The 24093-nt window shown below is 42.4% G+C and overlaps 1 protein-coding gene across 1 annotated transcript in view; it reads right to left on the bottom strand.

Annotated features, from left to right (window-relative positions):
- Positions 1 to 11568: 11568 nt before the first annotated feature.
- Positions 11569 to 24093, bottom strand: part of LOC144888261 (uncharacterized) — a 229687-nt gene continuing 217162 nt past the window's right edge. Inside the window, exons 35-36 of the mRNA XM_078785864.1 lie at positions 12995 to 13135; positions 11569 to 12861 (exon numbers count right to left, since the gene is read on the bottom strand). Of these exons, the coding sequence (XP_078641990.1) occupies positions 12110 to 12861; positions 12995 to 13135 (893 nt within the window). The 3' untranslated portion in view covers positions 11569 to 12109. The remainder of the gene's footprint in view (positions 12862 to 12994; positions 13136 to 24093) is intronic.

Below are 24093 nucleotides of genomic sequence, written 5' to 3'. Positions count from 1 at the left end.
TTACAGCCTTGGCAAGATCGATGGAGACAGCGATATGTTAGCTTATACACTGCCCAAATAGTGATGTGGAATTCTCTCATGTAGAGATTAAACCCACGTCGTTTGAACTTTTGCAGAGGTCATTATTTACTTTTAATGAGCCAAAATGGCCAATAAAAAGTACATTCCATCAAGTCCTCAGTCTCTGACTGATTTTTCATTTGTTTGTTTGTTACTTGCCGGAAAAGATTCCGGCAAGTATGTTGGTTGGTTGGTTTGTTACTTGCCGGAAAAGATTCCGGCAAGTATGTTGGTTGGTTGGGTTGTCTGTCTGTTTGTCTGTTTGTGCGCAGTACTATGTCTACATCGTTGCACATACCATCGCCATACCTTACACGCATATTTGTCTTGCCCTGGAATAGACTGTGCCCAATTTTTAACTCTCTAGGCCCAAAGCCTCCATTATGACATCATCATTCGATAATTTGACAAGTACAAAACTTCATCCAATCAAGATGCAATTTCTTGAGCGCCATGTCGGCATAAACTGGTGGAGAAAGTAATAATAATGATGACGTCATCGGTCACGTGGTCAGGCCGCAATCTTGGAAAAACCAAAAAAACTTTGCACCTCTATATCTCCGAAAGTGCTGAATAGAAAAAATTTGAGACATGGCTTATTGTAAAGAACTCTCCACGAATATATCAAGTCACTAAATTGGGAAATGTACTATTTGAGGTCAAAAGGTCAAAGGTCAACTCAAGGTCAACTTTTCAAAATCATCAATTTTCATCTGAAAAGCCGTCAATTTTCAACCGATTGACTTGAACATTGAACAGCATTTGCATATCGAGTCACTAAATTGGGAAACATACTATTGTGAGGTCAAAAGGTCAAAGGTCAACTCAAGGTCAAACTTCAAAAATCATGAATTTTCATCCAAAAAAACCCATCAATTTGCATCCGATTGACTTGAAAATAGAACAGCATTTGTGTGTTACCTCACTGAATTGGGAAACCAACTATTTTTGAGGCCAAATGGTCAAAGGTCAACTCAAGGTGAAACCTCTAAAATCATCATTTTTCATCTGGAAAATCATCACTTGTCATCCTGTTCACCAGAGCTTTGATCAAGATCATAAATTTTAATCTTCATGAAATAAACAATTTGCTGAATCAATGGAAAAATGTATTTTGCTTGTGGCAGCGGCGGCCACGGTTTTCTCGGCGGCGGTGGTGGTGGGCGGGGCGTGGCAGCGGCCATGAGGGGTGCAGCAGCATCAGCCTTGGGATCCACGACGGCCGCACCGTAACTCGCCCGCGTGTCGCAAGCCGCAAAGAACTTGTCGGCCTCTACGGCCAGGGCGCGGGGTTCCCTTATGTTGGAACCGGCCAGCGCGAGCCGTACCTGTGCAGGTAGCTGGCATAGAAAAAGTGCCCGGAATAAAAAATCCGGGGCTTGGTCACCAAGCAACGACAGCATATGATCCATCCGCATGGATGGTCGTGTGTCGCCGAGTTCGGGAAGGTCCAGGAGGCGGTCGGCCCGTTCGATCTCCGTGAGGCCGAACGTGGCGATGAGGAGACGTTTGAGCGCCCTGTACTTGTGGTCGGCCAGCGGGAGCTGCAGGATGGACATGACTTGGGCGGCCGTGCCGGGCCCGAGGGCGGCGACCACGTGCTAGTAACGGGTCTCGTCCGCCGTTATGCCTCGAAGCTGAAATTGTGCTTCGGCCTGCACGAACCACACCTCGGCCTGTGCTTCCCAAAACTCTGGAATTTTACCGTGACTGCGTTGTTGGCCATGGCGCGTTCAGTGGTCAGCAACAGCTGAACCAATCGGGGTCACCAGTGAAGTGTGGTGCTGCGCACATAACTTGCTTGCCAAAGAAGTAGGCCACACGTGTTTGATAAACCCAAAAGAGTCTTTATTGTTAAAGCTCAAACTGCAGCACTGGGCGGGCTCGAGCTTAGAGCCCGCATATATATCCCGAGGTCACGCCTCGTCCCCGGGCGTGGCCGATCGGTCGATAGGCGGGGCATGCTTTTCAGTTCCCCGCCTGGACGTTCGCGCCACCTGCTGGTGCACGGAATTCTTGTTCCATGTGCCCGCCACAATATATATTTTTAGTTTTCCAAAACATTCTTATTCCATTTTCAATTTTCAATTATTTTGAGAAATATATAATTTGTGAATTATATATTTTATTTTATTTACAAAAAATGTAATTCATTTTCAATTTTTTCAATTTTTATTTTTTCTCAATTTCAATTTTAATAATTGCAATGAAAAGTCTGGTAAAATTACTTACGTTATTACTTACAATGTTTCCACATTGCTTGTTTGTGGTGACGTTATTGCTTTAATACTCTGAGTCGTTTGCATTATACATCCCAATTTAATAATATTAAGAGATCCATTCAATGATGTTTTTTGTTGCTGTGTAGCCTGGTGTTGGCTTAGTGGTTAGGGTGCCGGCTTGGTATCCTAGCGATCCTGGGTTCGAATCCCGATCGATGGCTGAATTAACACCAGGGGGGTTGACTCAGCCTGTCATCCTTCTGAGGTTGGCAAATTGAGTACCAGCTTGCTGGGATGAATGATCCTGGTGTGTACCCTGGTTTAGAATAGGTACACCATATCCCTGCGCAACGGAAGAGCGTGACAAAGGGTTGGTGTCAGGAAGGGCATCCGGCCATAAAAACATCCGGCCATAAGGGGCATCCGGCCATAAAAACATTGCCTCAAAACAGGGAACCATGATTGTCATGGAGCCCGCAAGGCTAACCCCCACTCTAGCGGGGAAAATGGCCTCAAAACGATCATTCATCCATATTCTTTCAATGATGTTTTCTCTATTGTCTGATTGTTCTTGATTAATTTGGATTTCATCATTCTCATGCCAGAAAATATATTTAAAAAAAAATGCAGTATATATTTGAGATATTTTACCACTTTTAAGCATTATCGTATTTCTATTGGTAGATTTTATTGTATATCCTCAGCTTTCTCATTACGACCAATAACAATCGATGACTGTATTAGATACATACCTTTTGTTTTCGTAATAATTTTTTATCTTGGATATTAATATGCTCTCCTATATTAATCATTATAATGGGTATTATCTCGCTGTCAGTTTTGGTTATGTCTATCCAACATAAACCTTGATAAATATCTCCTTTTTCTCCCTGTTCACCTTTTTCTCCCACAATTACTTGGGTACTTCTAGGTCCAGTAGCTCCTCGTCTACCAATAAATCCTGGCCCACCCTGGGCACCTTTATCACCTTTTACAAACAAAACCTTTTGAATTATTGCTCCCTTTTCACCTTTAACTCACGGTACTCCTTGGTCACCTATAACTCCCAGTACTCCTTGGTCGCCTTTAACTCCTGGGTCGCCTTTAACTCCCGGTACCACAGGTCTTTTATTAATCTCACGGGTTTCCAGATTTTCCTCCCTTTCCTCCCTCTATGTTTTCTCCCTTTCCTCCCTCTCCTCCCTTCCACTCTCTTCTTCAACTCCATCCTCATCCCTTGCTACCCTAAAAGCATCTCCCCATAGAATATTGTCGCGCAACCGCAAAAATTAATATCAGGCGGTCACGGATGCCGACCGCGAAGGCCTTAGTCCCCCGAGGCGAAAACTGAATGGCAAATTTCCAAAACCAAAAGCTACCCCAAGCGCGCGGGATGGAGGGGAGCCGCGAGACCCCCCCCCCCCCCCGCAGCCTTATCTGTTAAATCAATCACCGGGAAAACTGCGTTCAAGTATGTACAGCAAATAATATAAGGGTTTATTAAAGGAAAACAGCGACAGGAAAAGCACGCGCAGGTAATGAAATATCTTAAATCGGGATCCCGCACACCAGATATCAAATACAAACGAGGGAATCTGAATTAAGGAAAAGAACACGTCATGTACTGGTGAACGTGCAACTCGGTCTTATCTGGTCTTTGTCGTTGACTTTGGCCGCCGTCCAACATGCGGCTCCTTTCGCCCGCGGCACGCCTCGTTCCAAGTTCCAAAGCACCGAGCACCACGCACCAAGCACCGATCACCACGAGGTCGACCCTCATACATGGTCGACAAGCCAACTCGGATCTCACCGGGACGGCCAGCTCAGGCCGTGAATATTCCAGGAATCTGCCAGGAATCTGCTCGGAATCTCACTGGAATCTGCGAGCCAACGCAACTAGGGACCTCACGAAACTGCCAGGGCCAGGAATCTCACTAGAGCGCAACTGCTCAACTCGTCCGTAACTCACTCGGGATCCAACTCACAACTCAACTCTGACAACTCTGCGAACTCAACTCCAACTCGACCGACTAAATGGCGTTCGGCGCTCGTTCATCAACTGCCCAAAAAATGGCGGTCGGCCTCGATAGTATCTGCTGGCCATTGACGTCAGCTTTGGCACACTGCCAACCAATCAGTCTCCTCCGCCGACTCGCCAGCTCACCCAGGTGCACGCCCACTGCGCCACTCCCACTCCCTGCTCCTTATGTCAAAGCGCGTGCTATTCGAGGTGGATAGGCCTCTCGGAGGTGTAAATGGCGGCGGCCATTCGGCGGTGTCCTGGCCTGATTTCTTCCTAAGTCATGTCAGGGGGGAGGGCGTTATTTAGTGTTGCACTAAGGATCCATCGGAATGTCTATGTGGTGTGCGGTGCCAAAAGGGACAATGGTTTGGCTAACCAGCGGAGGATACACAGGGGCGCTACTCCTTAATCCCTACACTACTTATCACTCGAACCTCCTGGTAGATTCACAATTACACATCTTAACCGACAAAACGCCGATACAGGAACTTATTACAAGGTAGTTTTCCTTACCACGACACCTCAAAGCATGTTACCTACTCAGATCTATCTGCTCTACATATTGCTCTACCACATCGACATAACAATATTGTACATATACTCATCTGGATTTTAAGATATTCTGATATGTATAATTATTTTTCTCATAATCGGATACCAATAGGATTTGTTGACAATTTCTAAAAGAGTTTCATATTTCATAACTTTGAGAAGTTGATTTTTATTTAATATTTTCATCAAGTCTCTATTTGTGGGTAATAGTCTTCTTTATGAGACCAATTAAAATAATCTATGTCTTCCAAGTTCATTGAATAGAACCAATTATACCATAAATCAAACATATTGTAACGGTTTTGAGAAGTGTAACAATTTTGGAGGAAGTGTAACGAATGTGAAAACGTTACAATGTGAACGTTACAAAAGTATGGTAACACCCTGGTAATGTAAATAATGGTCGCAGCCGTCCTAGTTAATTCCATGAAACTTACACGCAGGCCACGATATATCTTTTTAAATAGTGTATTTCCTTATTCTATGTAGGCTAAATATGTGTTTCCCACTAGATTGATTTTGCATTGTATCAAACAAAATAAGCGTAGGCCCTTTCAATTCCCAAATCATCTCCGCTCTCCAAAGTTCCTTTCAAAAGGGTGCGAGTTGTTTTCAATCCCGCAAACCGCCATTTGCCCATGTGCTAATCTCGGAGAAGAAAGGCGTCTCCACCTCGTCATAGAGGGGAGGAGTGAGCCAGAGGGTCGCATGACCAATCAGCACCGCGGTGAGCGACCCGGTGGGCGTGCCCTCGCAGCCGGCGGCTTGATTCCGCCAGAGGTGATAAAAGCGACTGTAAGGGACTGCTTCACCAGATGAGCTGGGAGAGGAGCGAAGAGGCAACACCAAGAGGAGCGGTGAGATACGAAACGCTCCAAACCAAAGAGGAGAGGTATTGAGATACTCGGAAAGGAAACCAGCTTTGGAGAGACGCGCTGAAAGGAGGGAGACGGCTCCACCAGACGAAGAGGAGCAGGTGTGCCGAGCCAGCGCGTGACGTCTACAGCAGCGGATACGCGACGGAGGATTTTCCCGCCAAAACCGCGAGGAATTGAGAGCTGCTGCCTCCGACTTTGCCTCCCTCTCCAGCAATCCACCTCAAGCCCTACCTGCCTGCAATATCCCCCGAGTGAGTGTGAACGTCGTCTGTCCTACTCATTGTCTTGGGGTTAAGTAAAATAAATAGTTTAAGTTAACAATACACTGTGTGACTGCTTCTTCCATCCATTGCTTGTAAATAACTTGATTGCTTTCTTTTTGCGTGTGTGTATAATAAATCTGTTCCTCCTCTTCTTCTCTCTTCCTTCTCTTCCGGTCGCATTAGAGGTTTCCCGATTGAATATCTGTGGTGCGATCTGGTCAACGTCGGGTGAAATCGGGTAAACTGTACGGACGCGGTAATACCAAACCGCTCGGTAAAATAACATCCAAAACCGCGTCTGTAACAATATCATACGTTTATTTTTCATATATCCTCCCCAACTATATGTCCTTCTTGATGAAGTTTAATTGTAAGTAGATGGTTAAATTTAATAAGAAAAGGTGTATGGTCTGGAGATCCAGGTGTTGTGGCTGTAAATTCTACTTGTTTGTTAAAGAGTGCTGTAGAATATTTTGTTAAATCACTGAATCTAACTAAGTCATTATCATATGTGGGGCTTGGATTAATTAATTGATTAATTTATAATTATTCTTCATGTTAATATGTTTTGTTATATTATATTTTTGTCATTCAGCCTGTGCCTTTGTATAATAATTTGATAAATCAATATCCAACTATCAGGATAATCCAATGATCGAACCATCTTTTCCAACATAAGTCATTTTTAAAATGAGATTTTTAATAATATCATAAAAATTTACATTATTGTTGAGTTGAAATAATATGTATAAACATAATTGACCACAACATTTGGAATGAATGTCTTGGACTTGAAATGTTTGATAAAGACCATTCTGTAAGAAGTTAATTACTTCAAGAGGCGGTGGAAGGCCATAACTACCGAAATAAAAAAAATTCTGACTATTAAGAATACAAACCCAAATGAGACCCATTCCCATCTTCTAAATTCATAATAATATTCTTTGTATTTTTAGACAGCTTTGTTAATTCATCTCTCATACAAATAATTACATGATCAATTTTTTGTTTTTTGCAATATTTTGCAAATTCTATATTTGATGTTGTATTCTTTCGAAATTGTTTGAACCATTTGTCCATTTATTTATAAGAAAGATGTAATCCATTACCCCTTTTAGTTAGTTTTACACCTGCCTGGGCGATAAAAGAAAGCATATCTCCAACTAACTATCTCGCTTCATCAGGTAGGCTTTGAAGCTTTTCAGCAAAATATACAATAACATCACTTCCACTAATTTGTTTCTCCAACTCCTTATTATGTCTTTCCAATTCTTTTTGAGCTTTTAGTTGTGCCTTCCTATCGTTAGCAGTTTTTACCACTGCTGAAATACCACCGGTCAAAGCCACCGCCGTGCTTAAACCAGAAAATAAAGGAACTAGAAATGGAAGAAATCCTCCTCTGAAATTTTAAATGTCAGTGAACCAGCATCATTCAAGGTTTTCACCTGCTCGCTTGTGAGCAAAACATCAAGTCTTTTATCTCCTTTTCTCTGAATTGTTTTAACGTAAATCACACAAGGCTTTTGATTTTGAATACAAGATGTTCATTTATCATGATTGATTTGACTAACATATACATCAGTTGATACTTTACTCATTTATTTATTATGAGAAAAAAAATCAATGTGATATTAGTCATAACACCATTATCTGTATTAATCCGCAATTCAGTTTCTTCCAAAAGCAAACAATGTGCATCAACTTCTTCACTCTCCCCTCTTTCAATGTATAGAGATGTTTTCCACTCTATTAGACTTTATAGTTTCCTTTTGAGAACTCAGGTCAATTGCATAGAGTGTATAAAGTTTTTGAAACGCAACCATATCCAAAATAGGATCATTATTACCGTTGCTTTCACACACCTTTTGGTTAAGACTTGTAGGCTTCCGCATAATCATTTTTTTCCCAATCAATTTCCAATCTATCTCACGGGTAAAATGTGCCATCAAGAGAAACCCGAAGTTGTTTCACCTTGGCATTATCACTCAGCGCATTATTCTTTTCAGTACCTTCATCTCCATCTGGTTTCTTTAAAATGAGCCATAGGTATCATGGGTTTCCTTCCAGAACACCTAAATTCCAAGTGTAGGTAGTGTGCTCCAGTTTAACATGTTGACATCTACTTTTAAGGTATGACACATTCAGCGGTTTCTTTGAGTTAAGTCTTCTATCTTTCTTTCTCTCTCTCTCATCTCTTTCGTTTTAAGATTAGGAGTATATTCACTCATATACCAACCCATTTCATTAATAAAAATATTATTATTATCACCAAAAGCATTAGCATCCCCAAATAGCAATCTATTTACATTTATCATTCCTTTGTAGTTGAAATCGAATTTTGAGTCAATACAAAACTTTATCATAATCACAAAATCCAAATATACCCTTCAGGGGAACTGCTCCGGTAAAACTATTGTCTGCTTTTGTATCATCGTTATACATTAACCAGGGTCTGCATTTGTTCCTGTTGACATATCAGATATAAAACCTTCAACAGCCCAGTAGTAGGAGAATGGGGGTTCTGGCTCACATAAAATTTGACATTGAAGTCAATGGGAAAAATTAAGGAAACGAATTGACTCCTTCCCCCTCTCTTAAAAAATTACACCCATTTCTACCTCTTTTTAAATTAACTCCCCCATTTATTATTGTGCTCATACGGAGGAGACACAACGAATATCTGATCATGTTTTATCTCCCTGATAAGATCCGTCCTTTTATCAGAGAAATCACCATCTAAAATATTGATAAATATTACATTAGAATTTAACTCTCGGTTTAGGTATCGCTGTTGAGCCAATATGAAATGATAAACTTATCTTCATGACCTCATCTGGCCCCCTTCCGAACCACATATCATTTTGAGATTATAAAAAATTATTTTCCCATTAAGGACTCCAGTCCGCATACCTTTAGTCTTTATTTCTTGACAACCATAAAAGTTCTCAGTCCATTCAAGGATATTGCCTCCTCGAGCCTCCAACTTACCCGTATTTAAATTTATTCGCTTATTTGTTTTATCGACTCTTACCCCTCTTATTTTTTTCAATGAGACTTATTTGATATTTATCACATTCATGATGTTTTCTATTTAAATGCCAAGGTTGTTGTTTTCTCCAATCTTTGGTTTGGTTATTGCTTGGTTCTATCATTTATATATTAGTAAAAAAGGCGCCGGCAACCCGTTAAAATTCCTTACCCCTCACCCCCCTTTTTATCTTATCACTTGTACTTATCACTTATGTTTATCTTAACACTTATAACCATAAGGGAGACTATCAATTCCATTTTCAAAAATAAACCTCTTATCATCAAAAGCTCCAAGAGCTTTCTTATTTACTTCTTCTGAATATAATTGATGTTTATAACTTTTTATCGCATTCATTTTTCTGAACACTTCACCAAACTTTGCCAAACTACATCAAATTAATACAAGGGATCTGATCATCACTCTGTTGCTGACAGGCACACATTGATGTGCACCTCAAATCTAAACAGCGACATTTGCAGTGTCGAGTCTTGCATTGCTTCTGGCATGCACAACAAATCATCTCGAGGCAACTTTCTGGGATTGGACTCGGTGACATCAGAATAGGCTCTCATCCTGAATCACCACGTAGTCAGGTTCACTATGTTTTTCCATTCAAAATTTTGGTAGATTAGCAAAACTATACATTTTTGGAATATTCAGGGCATGAGGAATCTAAAAATTAATGTTTGCATTTGCGTCGACACCTTTGCGAAAATGACACTCAGGACAGTGATGAAGATGTGTAAAAGCATATTCCTGAACGGTATAGACCAAGTAGATCCTGTGTATAGGACTTATAGTTCCATCTGATACTAACAAGGCTGCTTTCTTGCTTTATAAACCCATACCGATAACTTCAAAGGACTTGCAATATCATGTATTATGTTATACAGTTTTATCACAAATACAAAGACAATGGTTTTCAATTACCTTTGTTTGTTGCTTTTCTATAACCCTGCGCACTATTTTGAGGCCTTTATTGGATTCCTTGACCCAGAAAACGTAGGAATAAGCATATTTAATTAAGTTTCTAGGTTGACTCGAAGCTGAGATAGCGCAAAATATGTATTTTATGGCGGCCATTTAGAAAATCCAAAATGGCGGCCATGCAGGTGTCTGTGCATATGCCAACATTGATTTTCGGATTCTCCATGCTCTGGTGATTCCAAAAATGTACAGGTTTGCTCATCTCCCAAATTTTTGAACTAAACCTTTGAGATCCTCACGCCGTTCGTTACAACGTATCTCTGCGAGCATGCGTTTTCGAAACTGGTGGACATTAAAACAAAGATAAGGAGCAGGCGTGCATGCGAAAATGATTTGAGGGTGGCCCTTGCCAAAACAAAACCACGCATTTTCCAGATCGCCTCCCGAAAAGAAGAACAGAAAACGCATTAAGATGTAATTTTTCTTTATTTTTTGGTCAAATTTGAGGGGTTCCGCGAGTGTTCGGTGGGTTTCGTTAGGGTTCGGCACCTTTAAAAAGGTTAAGAACCACTGTCCTAGAACTTAACGGATGTCGTCACGAGGCGAGGAGAAACACGAACTACACGAACATCGCCATTGTCGAAACTGTTTGTTCACGCATGCGCAGGCGCAACATAGCAATACATCACAAAGCTCGTTTTTCGCTCACCTAGACTTTAGTCTGGTCGGTAAATGTATCGATCGAGCAGTGTCCATAGGTAAGTGAGGGAGTGACAGAGAGTGTGTATGTATGTGTGTGTGTAAGTCAGTCAGAGTTGTGTAAGTCAGTCAGAGTTGTGTGAGTCAGTCAGTGAGTTGTGTGTGTCAGTCAGTGAGTTGTGTGTGTCAGTCAGTGAGTTGTGTGTGTGTGTCAGTCAGTGAGTTGTGTGTGTCAGTCAGTGAGTTGTGTGTGTATGTGACTGAGTAAGTGAGTCAGTCAAGGAGTGATGTGATTATGGATTCGATAACCTTGCTGATGATTGGGGTCAGTCAGGGAGTGATGTGATGATGGATTCCATGACCTTGCTGATTATTGGGGGAAGTCAGGGAGTGATGTGATGGATTCCACGACCTTGCTGATGATTGGGAGCAGGCTGATTGGTCTGTCGTTGCAGGGAACTGGTTTTGGAATTTTTTTTTTTTTTTAAATAATTCTTACCTCTTGGTCTGGCCAGTGGCCACATAACTTCGACTTGAATCTCAACTTTGGGGTTTGTTGGAGTGGGAGGGGGGGGGGGGGTGGTGGGGGAGAGGTTCGTTCCCCTCTTCCTTTCTTTAGAAGTCTGTATTCAAAGGTATTCCCTCCATTAACAATGCATTACCATTAATGTTGAGAAAAATGTGGTGGCAACAATCTGTGTGGCCTTTCTTCCACGTTAGGACCTGTATAACCGAGGTGCTTGGCAGCAATCAGTGATGGCATGAAGTGCAGTCATGCCATGATGGTAAATGTTGTGCAAGGTTTTCAACTGGTTAGATCAGGATTACTTCTGGGGATATGCGCACTCCAAACTCTTCATTGACTGATAATTGACCATAATGTGCCATTACATATTCACAATAACACAGACGGTGCATTTGTGCTTTGAGGACCTCTCTTTATTGTGAAACTCTTCACAAATTCAAGTTTCATGAAAAACATAGGCAGGAGTCTTCTTCTGATAAACGATTTTACAACAAGGGTGTTCTGCTAACACACGTGGCAATGAACCATGTACTTCAGCTAAGATTGAGTAAAAATTGATGTTCAAACTGCCAGGGCAAGATCCCATCTTAGCATAACCAAAAAGGGACAAAAAAAACAACTAAATCAATGAGAAAACAAAATTCCGAAACATTGGTCACAATAAAAAAAGAACCAAAAAAAAAAGAAAAAAAAAAGGAAGTTCGCCCAGATCCTTTTTCAGTAAAGGATCATTCATTCATGACCTGGTTTGTGAAACTTCATTCTCATAGCTTTGTTCCAAGGGCTCGTTTTAGAATCTCCACAGAACCTCTGACAGCCTCCACTGTCGTTTGTTTGTTGTCATATTCCCTGGAATGCTTTATTAGTACTGTTCGGCTTTTCTTGATCATCCAGATTCCCTGTTGCTCCAACTATCACTGGTACATATTCAGGTTTCTTCAATTCCGAAATCCTCTTCACCTAATTTTTCATATCCTGGTATTTCAGATTTAAGCTCTCCTGTGTGGATCTTCATATGTGATTTCAAATTGCCTTTTTGAAAGAAACCTTTATCACATATCAAGCATTTGAGAGGATGCTCTCCTGTATGGATCGTCATATGTGATTTCAATTCGCCACTTTCAGAGAAACCTTTCTCACATATCGAGCATTTGTAAGGACGCTCTCCTGTATGGATCCTCATATGTTTTTTCAAACTGCAGTTTTGAGAGAAACCTTTCTCACATATCGAGCATTTATATGGATGTTCTCCTGTATGGATCCTCATATGTGATTTCAAATTGCCTTTTTGCGAGAAACCTTTATCACATATTGAGCATTTGTGAGGGTGCTCTCCTGTATGGAGCTTCATATGTTTATTATAATTGATTTTTGTTAAGAAACCTTTTTCACAGACAGAGCAATTGCGAGGGTGTTTTCCAGTTTGGATCCTCATGTGTGTTTTGATGATACTCTTTGAAGCAAAATCCATTCTGCATACATTACACTTATAACGTATTCGCCTTTTTTGCACCTTTTTGTGTTTGTTTAATTTTATATTAATATTGGTGTTGCGAGGTCCAGACTTGTATTTTACAGGAAGTGAGTCTTGATTTCGTGATCGTTTCTTCAAAAAAGCCTTCTTCTTTTCTGTCAAGCTGTGAATGGACCTCGTTTGTCCCATTTTACTTCTGGATTGTTCTACAGAAACAAAGAACACATTTTATTTTTTGTCAAAATCAAAATGCAAAACATTTAACACTTTTCAGAAAATTTTAGATTTTCTCAACACAAATATTGTTAATTTTTGTGAACTTTTTACATTTCCACTCACCAGTTGCAAAAGAGGAAGCACTTCTGTTTGTCATGTGAATATCATCTGAACCTTCCTTTGCTGAAGCACATGTTGAATCTTCTGTGACAGATGAATCGTTGTTGTGTTGTCTGCCTTCCATATTTACAGGATGGACATCACCTGTGTGCAAATCAGCATCAGTCTTTTGCAGGTAAATGAGATTGAGAACTATCTTTAGAGTTCATCGATCATGTTACGCCATGGAATGTGCACTTCAATTTAAATATAACAATGAAGATAAACATTGTTAAAAACAAAAATTCCGGAGGTGAAGCACGATTGAAACAGTCCTCTACATGACCCTGATGCAGTGTATCAGTGATACACCACCCTATTTAATATGTCGAAGTACTGCTAAACTGTAGGATAGTGGAAATAAGGCGATTTGTGTTCAACAGTGTTTCAGTGTTTAATTCAATTTAAATAAAATAAAGATTGTAAAATTAATCAAAATAAATTTCTGGAATTTACTGGCGGTAAAAATTTCTCAAAATATCCTTTCACACAGCTCGGAACAAGTGCGTATCGACCCTCAGCAGAGCCAGGAAATAATATCTCTCCACTCGCAAGACTGAACTCTCAAACTTGTCTCCCTCCTCCAAGTCCTGGTGGCATCTGGACAAATACGTTTCTCATGTTAGTTCACCTCCAATTCCCTCCATTTCCTGAAATTACTACACACATGACACTGCACGTAAAAAAGCTGAATGTCTCAACTCTGTGTTTGCCTTAAAATCTTGTGTCCCAAAACCATCTCTCTCTGTACCCACATTAACCAGTCGTATCCAGCTGCTCCTGGACTCTGTGTCCTTCTTTACCGACAAGGTAGAGAAGTTTCTGTCAAACCTCGACTCTGATTCCGCAACTGGACCAGGCAGCATCACCCCACAGGTCCCAAAATACTGCTCTGCCGTGCTGTCACACCCTCTCTCTGTACTCTTCACCCTCTCTTTTACTCAAGGTCATCTGCCATATACTGGGAAATCAGACAACATTACCGCTTTACACAAAAAATGTGCAAAAACAGATTCCTGCAACTACAAACCAATCAGCCTACTCCCAATCCATATTCGCTTGTGATATTAAATCCTTCCTCTTCTCCAATGGCTTGATCTCTGGTCATCATTTTGGATTCAGACCAGACCACTCTACCATGGACATGGACATGCTGCTTCTGCTGTCTCAACAATGGATGGAAGTCCTCAATGCTAAACAGGATTTAAGAGCCATCTTCCCTTGACATATGTCGTGCCTTCAATGCAGTCAGGCACCCCGCCCTGCTTACGAAACTCTCCTCTTATGGTATCTATGAAAATCTTCACACATGGCGTGGACTTCCTCTCCAGTCAACGTCAACGTCTCGCTCTGAATGGAATTCTTTCATCTCCCCTTCCTGTCCAGGCGTGAATGCCTCGAGGCAGTGTTCTCGGCCCTGTGCATATTCTTGTCTTCGTTAATGATCTCTCCAACTTGCTGGAAAATCCTCTCTATCTTTTTGCTGATGACTCCACCCTCTGCTGCTCCATATTACAACCCTGAGACCTCTTCCAACCTCTTCACTCTCTGCAGACTGGATAAAATCACAAACTGGTCAAACAAGTTGAACATGTCATTCAATCCTGACAAATCTCACACCCTCACTATTTCTCTTCGTAAAGACGGTTTGGAAAACCCGCTGTCACTCAAGCTTTTGGGTCTGACTATCTGCCATGATCTTTACTGGGAAAACCACATTTCCAAGCTGGCCTCCATAGGCAGCCGCCGACTGTGCATCTTCTGTCGTGCGATGCCCTTTCTTGGCACTACTGAGCTTCTCACCACATACAAGGCTTTCATCGACAGCTTAATGGAGTACTGCTCTCTCCTCTGGGCTGATGCTCCTGCCTCATACTTCATGCTGTAGAAAACAAACCTTTTAGTATCATTGGTATCTCCCACGATGAAGCCGATTCTGAGGGATTTTCACTTTCGCACTGCAGGCAGGTTGGTGGTCTTTCTGTCTCCTAATGGTTCCTCTCTGGCCTAGCTCCCCCTACCCTGTATGTGCTCTGTCCCCCAAATATTCCTTGAGGAGGCACAAGATCTGCCAACAACCCTCTTCTGGTGAAACTTTCAAATGCAAGACTCTCTGCTCACCTTCACTCTTTAATTCCTCTTTTTTCATGCATTTGGAACAAACACCCACACTCTCTTCAATCCCACTCCTACCTCGAGGTCTTTAAAAGCAGCTGTTCACCACCATCCCTTGTTTTCCCCCATCCAAATCCTTGATCTTGTCTACCTCCGTTAATACACCCCAAATCCACCTTTTTCAAATTCTGACTTCTTTCCTGAAAGTCAAAGTCATGTCCATTTGTTTTATACCATTTTATCCCCATTCCCCCACCCCTCCACAAATCTACCAATGTCACTGTTCTCTGCTATTGTTGTGCATATGTACTTTCCTCTCTCTCCCCCTCTCGTCTCCCGCTCCCTTTATTATATATTTTGTGTGTTAACTATTACACGAGCCTCAACTTTGTGTTTAAAAAATAATGAAAAAAATGAAATTGAATGGCACTCAGCAGCGCATCCTTTTGACTTCAAAAGTAGTTGGTGGTTGAATTCAGTTCGTTGATCGGAAAATCTTCTGCAAATTTCAAGTGAATTGGATGACAATTGAGGATTTTAGAAATTCGAATACGTCGTGGACCTTATCGCCGATGCTGATCTGAAAAATAGTTGGCGGTTGAATTCAGTTCACCGATATGAAAATCCTATTCAAATTTCAAGTCAATCATATGAAAATTGAGGATTTTAGAAATTTGAAGAATATGGTTGACCTTTGGCATTTGTTGATCTTTCGACTTATGTTGACATAAAAATAGTTGGAGGTTGAATTCATTCAGCAAATATGAAAATCCTCTTAAAATTTCAAGTCAATCAGATGAAAATTGAGGATTTTAGAAATTTGAATTGTTGACCTTTTGGCCGATGTTGATGTCAAACATTGTTGATGGTTGAATTCAGTTAGCTGATATGTGAATCCTATTCAAGTTTCAAGTCAATCGGATGAAAACTGATGATTCTAGAAAATAAAAGTGGTTGACCTTTGGCCTATTTTGACCTTTTAACATCAAAAATAAAGACCATTCTGTCAGATCACCAACTCTACCATTTGGTGGTTTCATGAAGATCGGTTTAAAACTGTGACCTGCAGACGAGTATAAGTGAGCAGACAGACAAACACACAAACCGGAGTGATCAATATACTTGTCAAAAAAGGATTTTTTGCCAAGTAACAAATAGACAAACAGACAAGGGTGACATGACATGTGTCATTGTGACAAGGGTGACATTCGCGACATGAGCATTGGAGAGTCTGCGCATGCGCAAGATTGGAGGTCACGTCTCTTCAAAGCTGTCCATGCGCGCACGGTTTCGAAGTTAAGTAATTTTTCACAATTGTGTTTTTGTCGAAACTGTATCTTTCCTTCGGTGTGTGTACGTATTGGCGTGTCTTTAATAGGATTCTCGGTGTTGGTTTTTCATACCTGTGTACAGAATCGTCGGTTAGTTCGTGTCGCGTATTCTGAGGCCTAGTGTAGTAGGCTACCGTGTACGACATTGGCTTGAGGCTTTGTTTTTGTCTCAGCGGTTCTTCGATTGCGATGCATTTACTTTCGGTCTCTGTTTTTCCCGGGCTTTTCACCCATACGTCCTTGTTTTCAAATCTCAACTCAACAAAAAAAAAAAAAAAAAAAAAATTTCCTTCTCTGTTCTTATCCGTTTGTTCGTTCTTATTTGTTCGTTCGTTCTTCGACCACGTTGTTAAAAAATGTTTAAACTGTCCCCTGAAGAACTGTATTCTGTCGTATATTCTAACACCTTGGCCAAAAAAAATTCCATCTCTTACAGTGCCTCTTTCATGCATTCCCTAAACTCTCCAGCACTCCACCCATCCTTCAGCGTCCTCAAATGTATTTTTGACTCGAAGGTCTCAAGAAACTCATTTTGCAATAAATGTTCGTTTCCCATTAATCGTACACTTATCAAAATCCAATCTCACCCCTCCCCTCCAAATCTTCCCCATCACCCCTTCCCTCCAAAACTTCCCCATCACCCCTTCCCTCCAAAACTTCCCCATCACCCCTCCCCTCCAAATCTACCCCCTTGCCCCTCCCCTCCAAATCTTCCCCATCACCCATCCCTTTCAAATCTTCCCCCTTACCCCTCCCCTCCAAATATTCCCCATCACCCCTTCCCTCCAAAACTTCCCCATCACCCCTCCCCTCCAAAACTTCCCCATCACCCCTCCCCTCTAAATCTACCCCCTTGCCCCTCCCCTTCAAATCATCCCCATCACCCATCTCTTTCAAATCTTCCCCCTTGCCCCTCCCCTCCAAATCTTCCCCATCACCCATCGCTTTCAAATCTACCCCTTGCCCCTTCCCTCCTAAACTCCCCCCCACACCCCTCCCCTCAGAGACTCTCCCTCGCTCCTCCCCTCCTAGACTCCCCTCCCACCCCTCCTCCTCAAAGCGTCCTCCCCGCTTCTTCCCCCTTCCAACTTTCACCTTCATCTCCCTCAACCTTCTGCCTCACTCTTCCCCCTCCTCAAATAACACCTCACTGCGCCTCACCCAATCACCATCAAACCTTTTGTCCACCCCATTCTTTCCTTTCTCCAAGCTATTCTGAAATCTGACACACCTTCAACAGCTCTCCCTACCTCTTCCACATCTTACCCTACCGCTCCCCCCCCCCCCTGTTCTGTATCCGATGCTCCCCCTTCCTCTTCTTTAACAGTATGGACCTCAAACATCTGGGGCCTTCGCTCAAACTTGACTGATCTCTCCATACAGGTTGCTTCTGACAAACCAGACATGATCTGCTTAACAGAAACTTTCCTCCTTCATGATGTCTCTAATTCCTTGGTATCTCTCCCAGGTTACTCCCTCCTCCGGTATGATAGACCTGAGCCTCGTCCTGGAGGTGGGGTTGCTATCTTTATAAAAACTCTCTTCCTCACTCGCCCTGCACTGCCCTCTCTCCACCTCACCCCCAGGAATACCTTTGGCTACGGCTTCCCCTTCGCTCCCACCTTTTGTTCATATGTGTGTTGTACCGTCCACCAAACAGTGATGACTCCATCTACATCGCGCTGTCTGATAATATGGACCAACTTCTATCTACCCATCCCAACTCTCTCTTCCTCATATGTGGTGATTTCACTTGTAACCATGCCAGTTGGCTGGGTGTGGGTACCTCTCTCACCAGCCATGGCTCTTCAGCAAAGGACTTCTGTGACTCACTGGGACTGACACAATCTGTCAAATTCCTAACCAGGATCTCAGTCAACGGAGCATCTTCTCTTCTGGACTTGGTTATGACGAACTTCCCTGAAAATGTCTGCTGCTCTTCTTCTGCTCCAATCGGTTCATCTGATCATATGCTTGTTAAAGTGGACATCTCTCTGACCATTCTCAGAGAGCCTCCTCAGCGTTGACGAGTCTGGCATTTCACTCAGGCCAACTGGCACGGTCTTCAAGCAGCCATCAATCATCTGGACTGGTCTCCCATCTCTACCGCCTCTGACATTAACTCATCCTGGGAATTCTTCCAAAGTAAATTGCTCTCTCTCATGCACAGATTTATCCCATCTCGTCTTCAGTTGCCATACCCTTCCTCCCGTCCATGGTACACGGAATCTTGTGGTGAGGCTATTGCCCAGAAACAACTTGCTTTCGTCTCCTGGAAAGCAAATCCAATGGAAGGAAATCTCATTTCCTTTCACAAAGCCCGAAACAAGTGTGTGTCCACCCTCAGGAGAGTCAGGAAACAATATCTCTCCGTTCTCAGGACCGAACTCTCTTATCTGTCTCCCTCTTCCAAATCCTGGTGGCGTCTGGTCAAATCTGTTTCGGGTGTTTGTTCCCCCTCCATCCCCTCCCTCACCTCAAACGGCCACACGGCTGACTCCGCACGTGAAAAAGCTGAATGCCTCAACTCTGTGTTTGCCTCTAAATCTTGTGTCCCAAACCCATCCCTCTCTGTACCCACCATACCCAGTCGTACCCAGCTGCTCCTGGACTCTGTGTCCTTTCCTCCTGACAAGGTGGAAAAGTTTCTGTCAACCCTCGACTCTGATTCTGCAACTGGACTTGACGGCATCAGCCCACGGGTCCTAAAATCCTGTTCTTCTGCTCTTTCACTCCCTCTCTCTGTTCTCTTCACCCTCTCCTTTGCTCAAGGTCATCTGCCAACATCACCGCTTTGCACAAAAAGGTGCAAAAACAGATCCCAGCAACTACAGACCTATCAGCCTTCTCCCAATTATCAGCAAAGACATGGAATCCATCATTGCTTCAGATATGAAATCTTTCCTCTTCTCCAATGGCTTGATCTCTGATCATCAATTTGGTTTCAGACCTGGTCAATCTACTTTGGACAAGCTGCTTCTGCTTTCTCAACAATGGATGGAGGTCCTCAATGCCAAACAGGAAATTAGAGCTGTCTCCCTTGACATATCACGTGCCTTCGATACGGTCTGGCACCCCGCTCTGCTCACCAAACTCTCCTCTTTTGGTATCCATGGAAATCTCCACGCATGGCTGGCGGACTTCCTCTCTAGTCATAGTCAACGTGTGGCCCTGAATGGGTTTCTCTCATCTCCTCTTCCTGTTCAGGCTGGAGTTCCCCAAGGCAGTGCTCTGGGCCCTGTGCTTTTTCTGGTCTTCATCAATGGGCCTTTCTCTGACTCTCTTGAAAATCCCCTCTATCTCTTTGCTGATGACTCTACTCTCTGTAGCTCCATTCTTCATCCCTCAGATCGGTAGTCTGCAGCCTCCTCACTCTCTGCAGACCTGGACAAAATCACAGACTGGGCAAACAAATGGAACATGTCCTTCAATCCTGATAAACCTCACACTCTTACGATGTCTCTCCGAAAAGACCTATTGGAAAACCCTCCCATCCACTTTCTGAATAATCCTCTCCAAGAAGTTCTGTCACTCAAGCTTTTGGGTCTCACTATTTGCCATGATCTTTCCTGGGAAAACCACATTTCAAATCTGGCCTCCAAAGCCTGTCGCCGATTGGGCAGCCTCAGTGTGGAAGGTCCTTCCTTGGCACACCTGAGCTCCTCACCACATACAAGGCTTTCATCCGCAGCTCTATGGAATACTGCTCTCCCCTCTGGTCTGGTGCTCCTGCCTCACACCTAGCTCGTCTTCACGCTGTTGAAACCAAAGCGTTCAGAATCATTGGAATCTCCCACGATGAAGCTAACTCCAAGGGCCTTTCACTCACTCACCGCAGGCAGGTTGGTGGTCTTTCCGTCTTCTACTGACTCCTCTCTGGCCTTGCCCCCCTCCCCCCCCAGCTCTCTCTGGGCTCTGTCCCCCAAATATTCCTGCAGGTCACACAAGATCTGCCTGCAACCCTCTTATGGTTAAACTGCCAAAATCAAGACTTTCTGCTCACCTTCACTCCTTCATTCCTCTTTTCTCCCACCTCTGGAGCAAACTCCCTCACTCTCTTCAATCCCACTCCACCCTCCAGGTCTTGAAAACAGCTGTTCACCACCATCTCTTATCCTCCCCCATCCAAAACCTTGATCTTTTCTACCCCCGCTAATTTCGGTCCCCTTGTGTTTTATACCTCTCCCCCCCCCCCCCCCCCCCTTCCCACGCCTCCTGCCCCCAAGCCCTCTCCCTCCCACACTTCTCCCTGCTCTCAAATGTTGTGGTTGTGTGCTTCCCCTTCTCTACCCATCTTGTCTTCCACTCCCTCTTTTTGTATATTTTGTTTGTCTGGTTGATTTGTTTGTGAAATAAATGTTAGCTCTTTCACGAGCCTCTATTCAGTATACAAAAAAATAAAAAATAAAAAATAAAATAAAAAAACAAGAAAAGGAACCTTATCGCAAGGAGGAGAAGGAGTCCATTTACTACTGTAACGTCTATTCAAGACATCAACAGTGGGGGATTCACAATGTCAACATCAACAGTGTCCCCCAATGTCAGTAGAGGAGGTACTTTAATGGACAAGCTGAAAAAGACCACATTGATCACCAGAGCAGCAAGACTGTGCCATCCCAAAAATTCAACAAAGTTGTGTCAACGGCACATAAATCCAAAAATAAAAATAAAATCAGACATAACGGTGAAGGCCAGAAGACAAGCTGAAGAAATTATGAGGTTGGGAGCCACGCGCTCACCATGGATGGGCAGAGGAGAGGTGGAAAAGTGGCCACAATGGCGCTGGGATGGACTGCACAATGAAGCAATGGTTTGGAATGCAGAGCGTTTCTGGTGACCCAGAGGTGAAGTCGTGGTGAGACAGAGGTGGAGGAGACAAAGAACCACCTTAATGGGGAGGGGAAACACACTTGCAATTGTAGACCGAGTGAAAACACCAACATAAATGAATGGGAATGAAAATGAGAATCACATGAGGTCGTGATAAGACACAGAAGGGAACTAGACGGTATTCATAGAATACTTACCCTGCGCAGTCAACTTGGTGCAAGCCAACTCTTCTATTTTTGAACGTTTATTTTTTTTTTTGATCCAATATGGCTGTTCGACCACGTGAGCGATGACATCATAAATTTATATTCTCTAAATAATTGTCGCATAGATCATGCTCAATAAATTTCAAACTGATCAGACTAAGCGTTGGCCCTGTCAAATTATGACATCATAATTATGGCAACAATGATGTCATCGTTAACAACACCTATTCCCCATATGGAATTCTTTGCAATGAGCCACGTTTCAATTTTTAAAATGCTGACATGGCACACACTTTACTTTCCTGCAATGCAGACACAAATGTTATATTTTCATCAAAAATCGTGGGAATTTTGCCAAATCTGTTTTGGTCATGTGTTAATATACCTCAGCAATCGACAAATCTGAAATCAAAATTTTATATGAGGTCAAAATGACCCCGTGAGGTCGCTCCGTACTTTGCCTGCTCATCGTGTGCAGTGTGATAATGAATTCCATGCCCACTCTAGATGAATTCTTCTTCAAACAATAACAACTTCTAGCTTCCAGACCATACATCCAATCATCTTGAAATTTTGCACACTTGTTACACTGCATTACCTCCACTACAATTTAAAGTTTCACGTCGATCAATGAAGCGGTTCAAGAGTTATAAAATTTTTAATATTTTCATTTAATTATTTATATCTGCCAAACCACATGACTCATCGAAAATTCCAACAGGTCATTTTAGCAGACTGACATGCTGAACATATCTGTGAAGCTTCCCCTCGATAGGATCAAAAAATGAGGGAGGAGCTAGGTTTTAAATGTTTATGCTTACGTCACCATGTGACGAATGGCGTCATGCTCGCAGACCTTTTACTTTTTTGTTCGTCTGGGGTATGTGATCCTGCCTGCAAAGTTTGGCCTCGGTCTTTCAGTTGTTTTGGAGAAACTTTGATTTCAGTGGTTTTTCAGGCTTTCCACTCAAAACAATATGGCGTCCAAACCACGTGACCTACAACGTCATTATAATTTTATTTCTGCATCAATTTATACCGAGAAGATGATTAAGAAATTTCATCCTGATCGGATAAAGTTTTTTACTTGTCGAATTATGACGTCGTCATTCACATATGTTATTCCACATGGAGAGTTCTTTGCAATGAGACCTGTCTCAATTATTTATGTGCAGCGCTTATTGAGATAGAGGTGCAAAGGTTTTTGGTTTTTCCAAGATGGCACCCATACCACGTGACCTGTGATCTCATAATATTCACTAAAATATTCTACAGCCGGAGGCCCTCCTATGGCGAAAATTTCATGTCAATCGGACCCACAGTTGCCGAGAAAATGAATTTTTAAAATGCAGACATGCACGTACGTACCCGAATGCTAAACCCTGCCTTTCGCTCCACGAGCGCAGGGTAACAAGGAGGTGAAGGAGAGGAGTACAAGGATGATGAGGAACAACGAAGACTGGAAAAAGAGCTGGCAAACAAAATAGTGGAGATGAGATTGGCACCATTTGGGGAAAGTCCACAACTATATGAGAAAACAACCGATGGACAAAAATGCTGCTTGGACGACACCCAAATACACAAGGAATGTGGAGTAATCCACTCACCCATCTGCAAAAATCTCAACATTTCAGTTCCAGAAAACTCATGCTATCGTTGTCCAAAAGCAATCATGGAAAACAATGAAGTAATCCCTGGCTCAGGTACAACCTAATTATCCCATTGAGCATAGAAAACAAAGGATTGTGACCAGATATCATATGTGGGTTCAAAAAAAGAAGGCAAAACACTGTCTCCTGCAATGCGGAAGAATGGCTAATTATAGGACCCGCATCCGGATCTTCACCAAAATCTAACCAACATGTCCTCGTCACACACACAACCTGTCCACCCACCAAGTTTTGTCAAAATCCATCCATAATGTTTTGAGATATTCTGCTAACAGACAAACAAACAGTGGTGAAAACATAACCTCCATCCACCTTTGGTGGCAGAGGTAAAAATAAATGAATAAATCACAGAACATCAAGGTTACTGCTTGACATGCTATGTTGTTTTAAAAAATACGTCACGTACCAGACTTGGGTGTTAATCCATCATCCTGAAAATGGAGACTGCAGAAATCACTGAGCCCAATTCCAGAGAAACCAGAAACGTTGTCCCAGTGCACATTTTGGGATCTGAAAATCTTTTCACAGAAACTGGAAAGTTCCCGAATAACATTCTCCAAAATTTAGCCAATCACAGCCGTTATCTAATCAGGTTGAGATAATGACATGAGGGATAGAAATCTGCAATAGGAAACCTAAATGCTCAATGGTTTTTTGAAATATCGTGAACACAAAAGTACATGGACAGATGATCGGTCGGTCGGAGCGACAGTAATATAGTAACAAAATTATTTTAGCACAAAAAGTAAAAACAAAAAAGGCGTCGGTTGATGGTAAAAACAATTTAAAACTTTTTTTTTGTGCCCCATTTTTTTGGGCCCTTTTTCTGATCGTCTCCGATCTTGTCTGAGGGGAAACAAAAAAAATACTTTAATTGTTATTTACCATCAACCGACACCTTTTTTGTTTTT

The sequence above is a fragment of the Myxine glutinosa genome, chromosome 1 (assembly GCF_964187855.1).
Source record: "Myxine glutinosa chromosome 1, kmMyxGlut1.1, whole genome shotgun sequence".
Classification (NCBI taxonomy): Eukaryota; Metazoa; Chordata; class Myxini; order Myxiniformes; family Myxinidae; genus Myxine; species Myxine glutinosa.
Note: the sequence above shows the minus strand (reverse complement) of the source record. Positions and strands in the feature narration are given on the sequence as shown.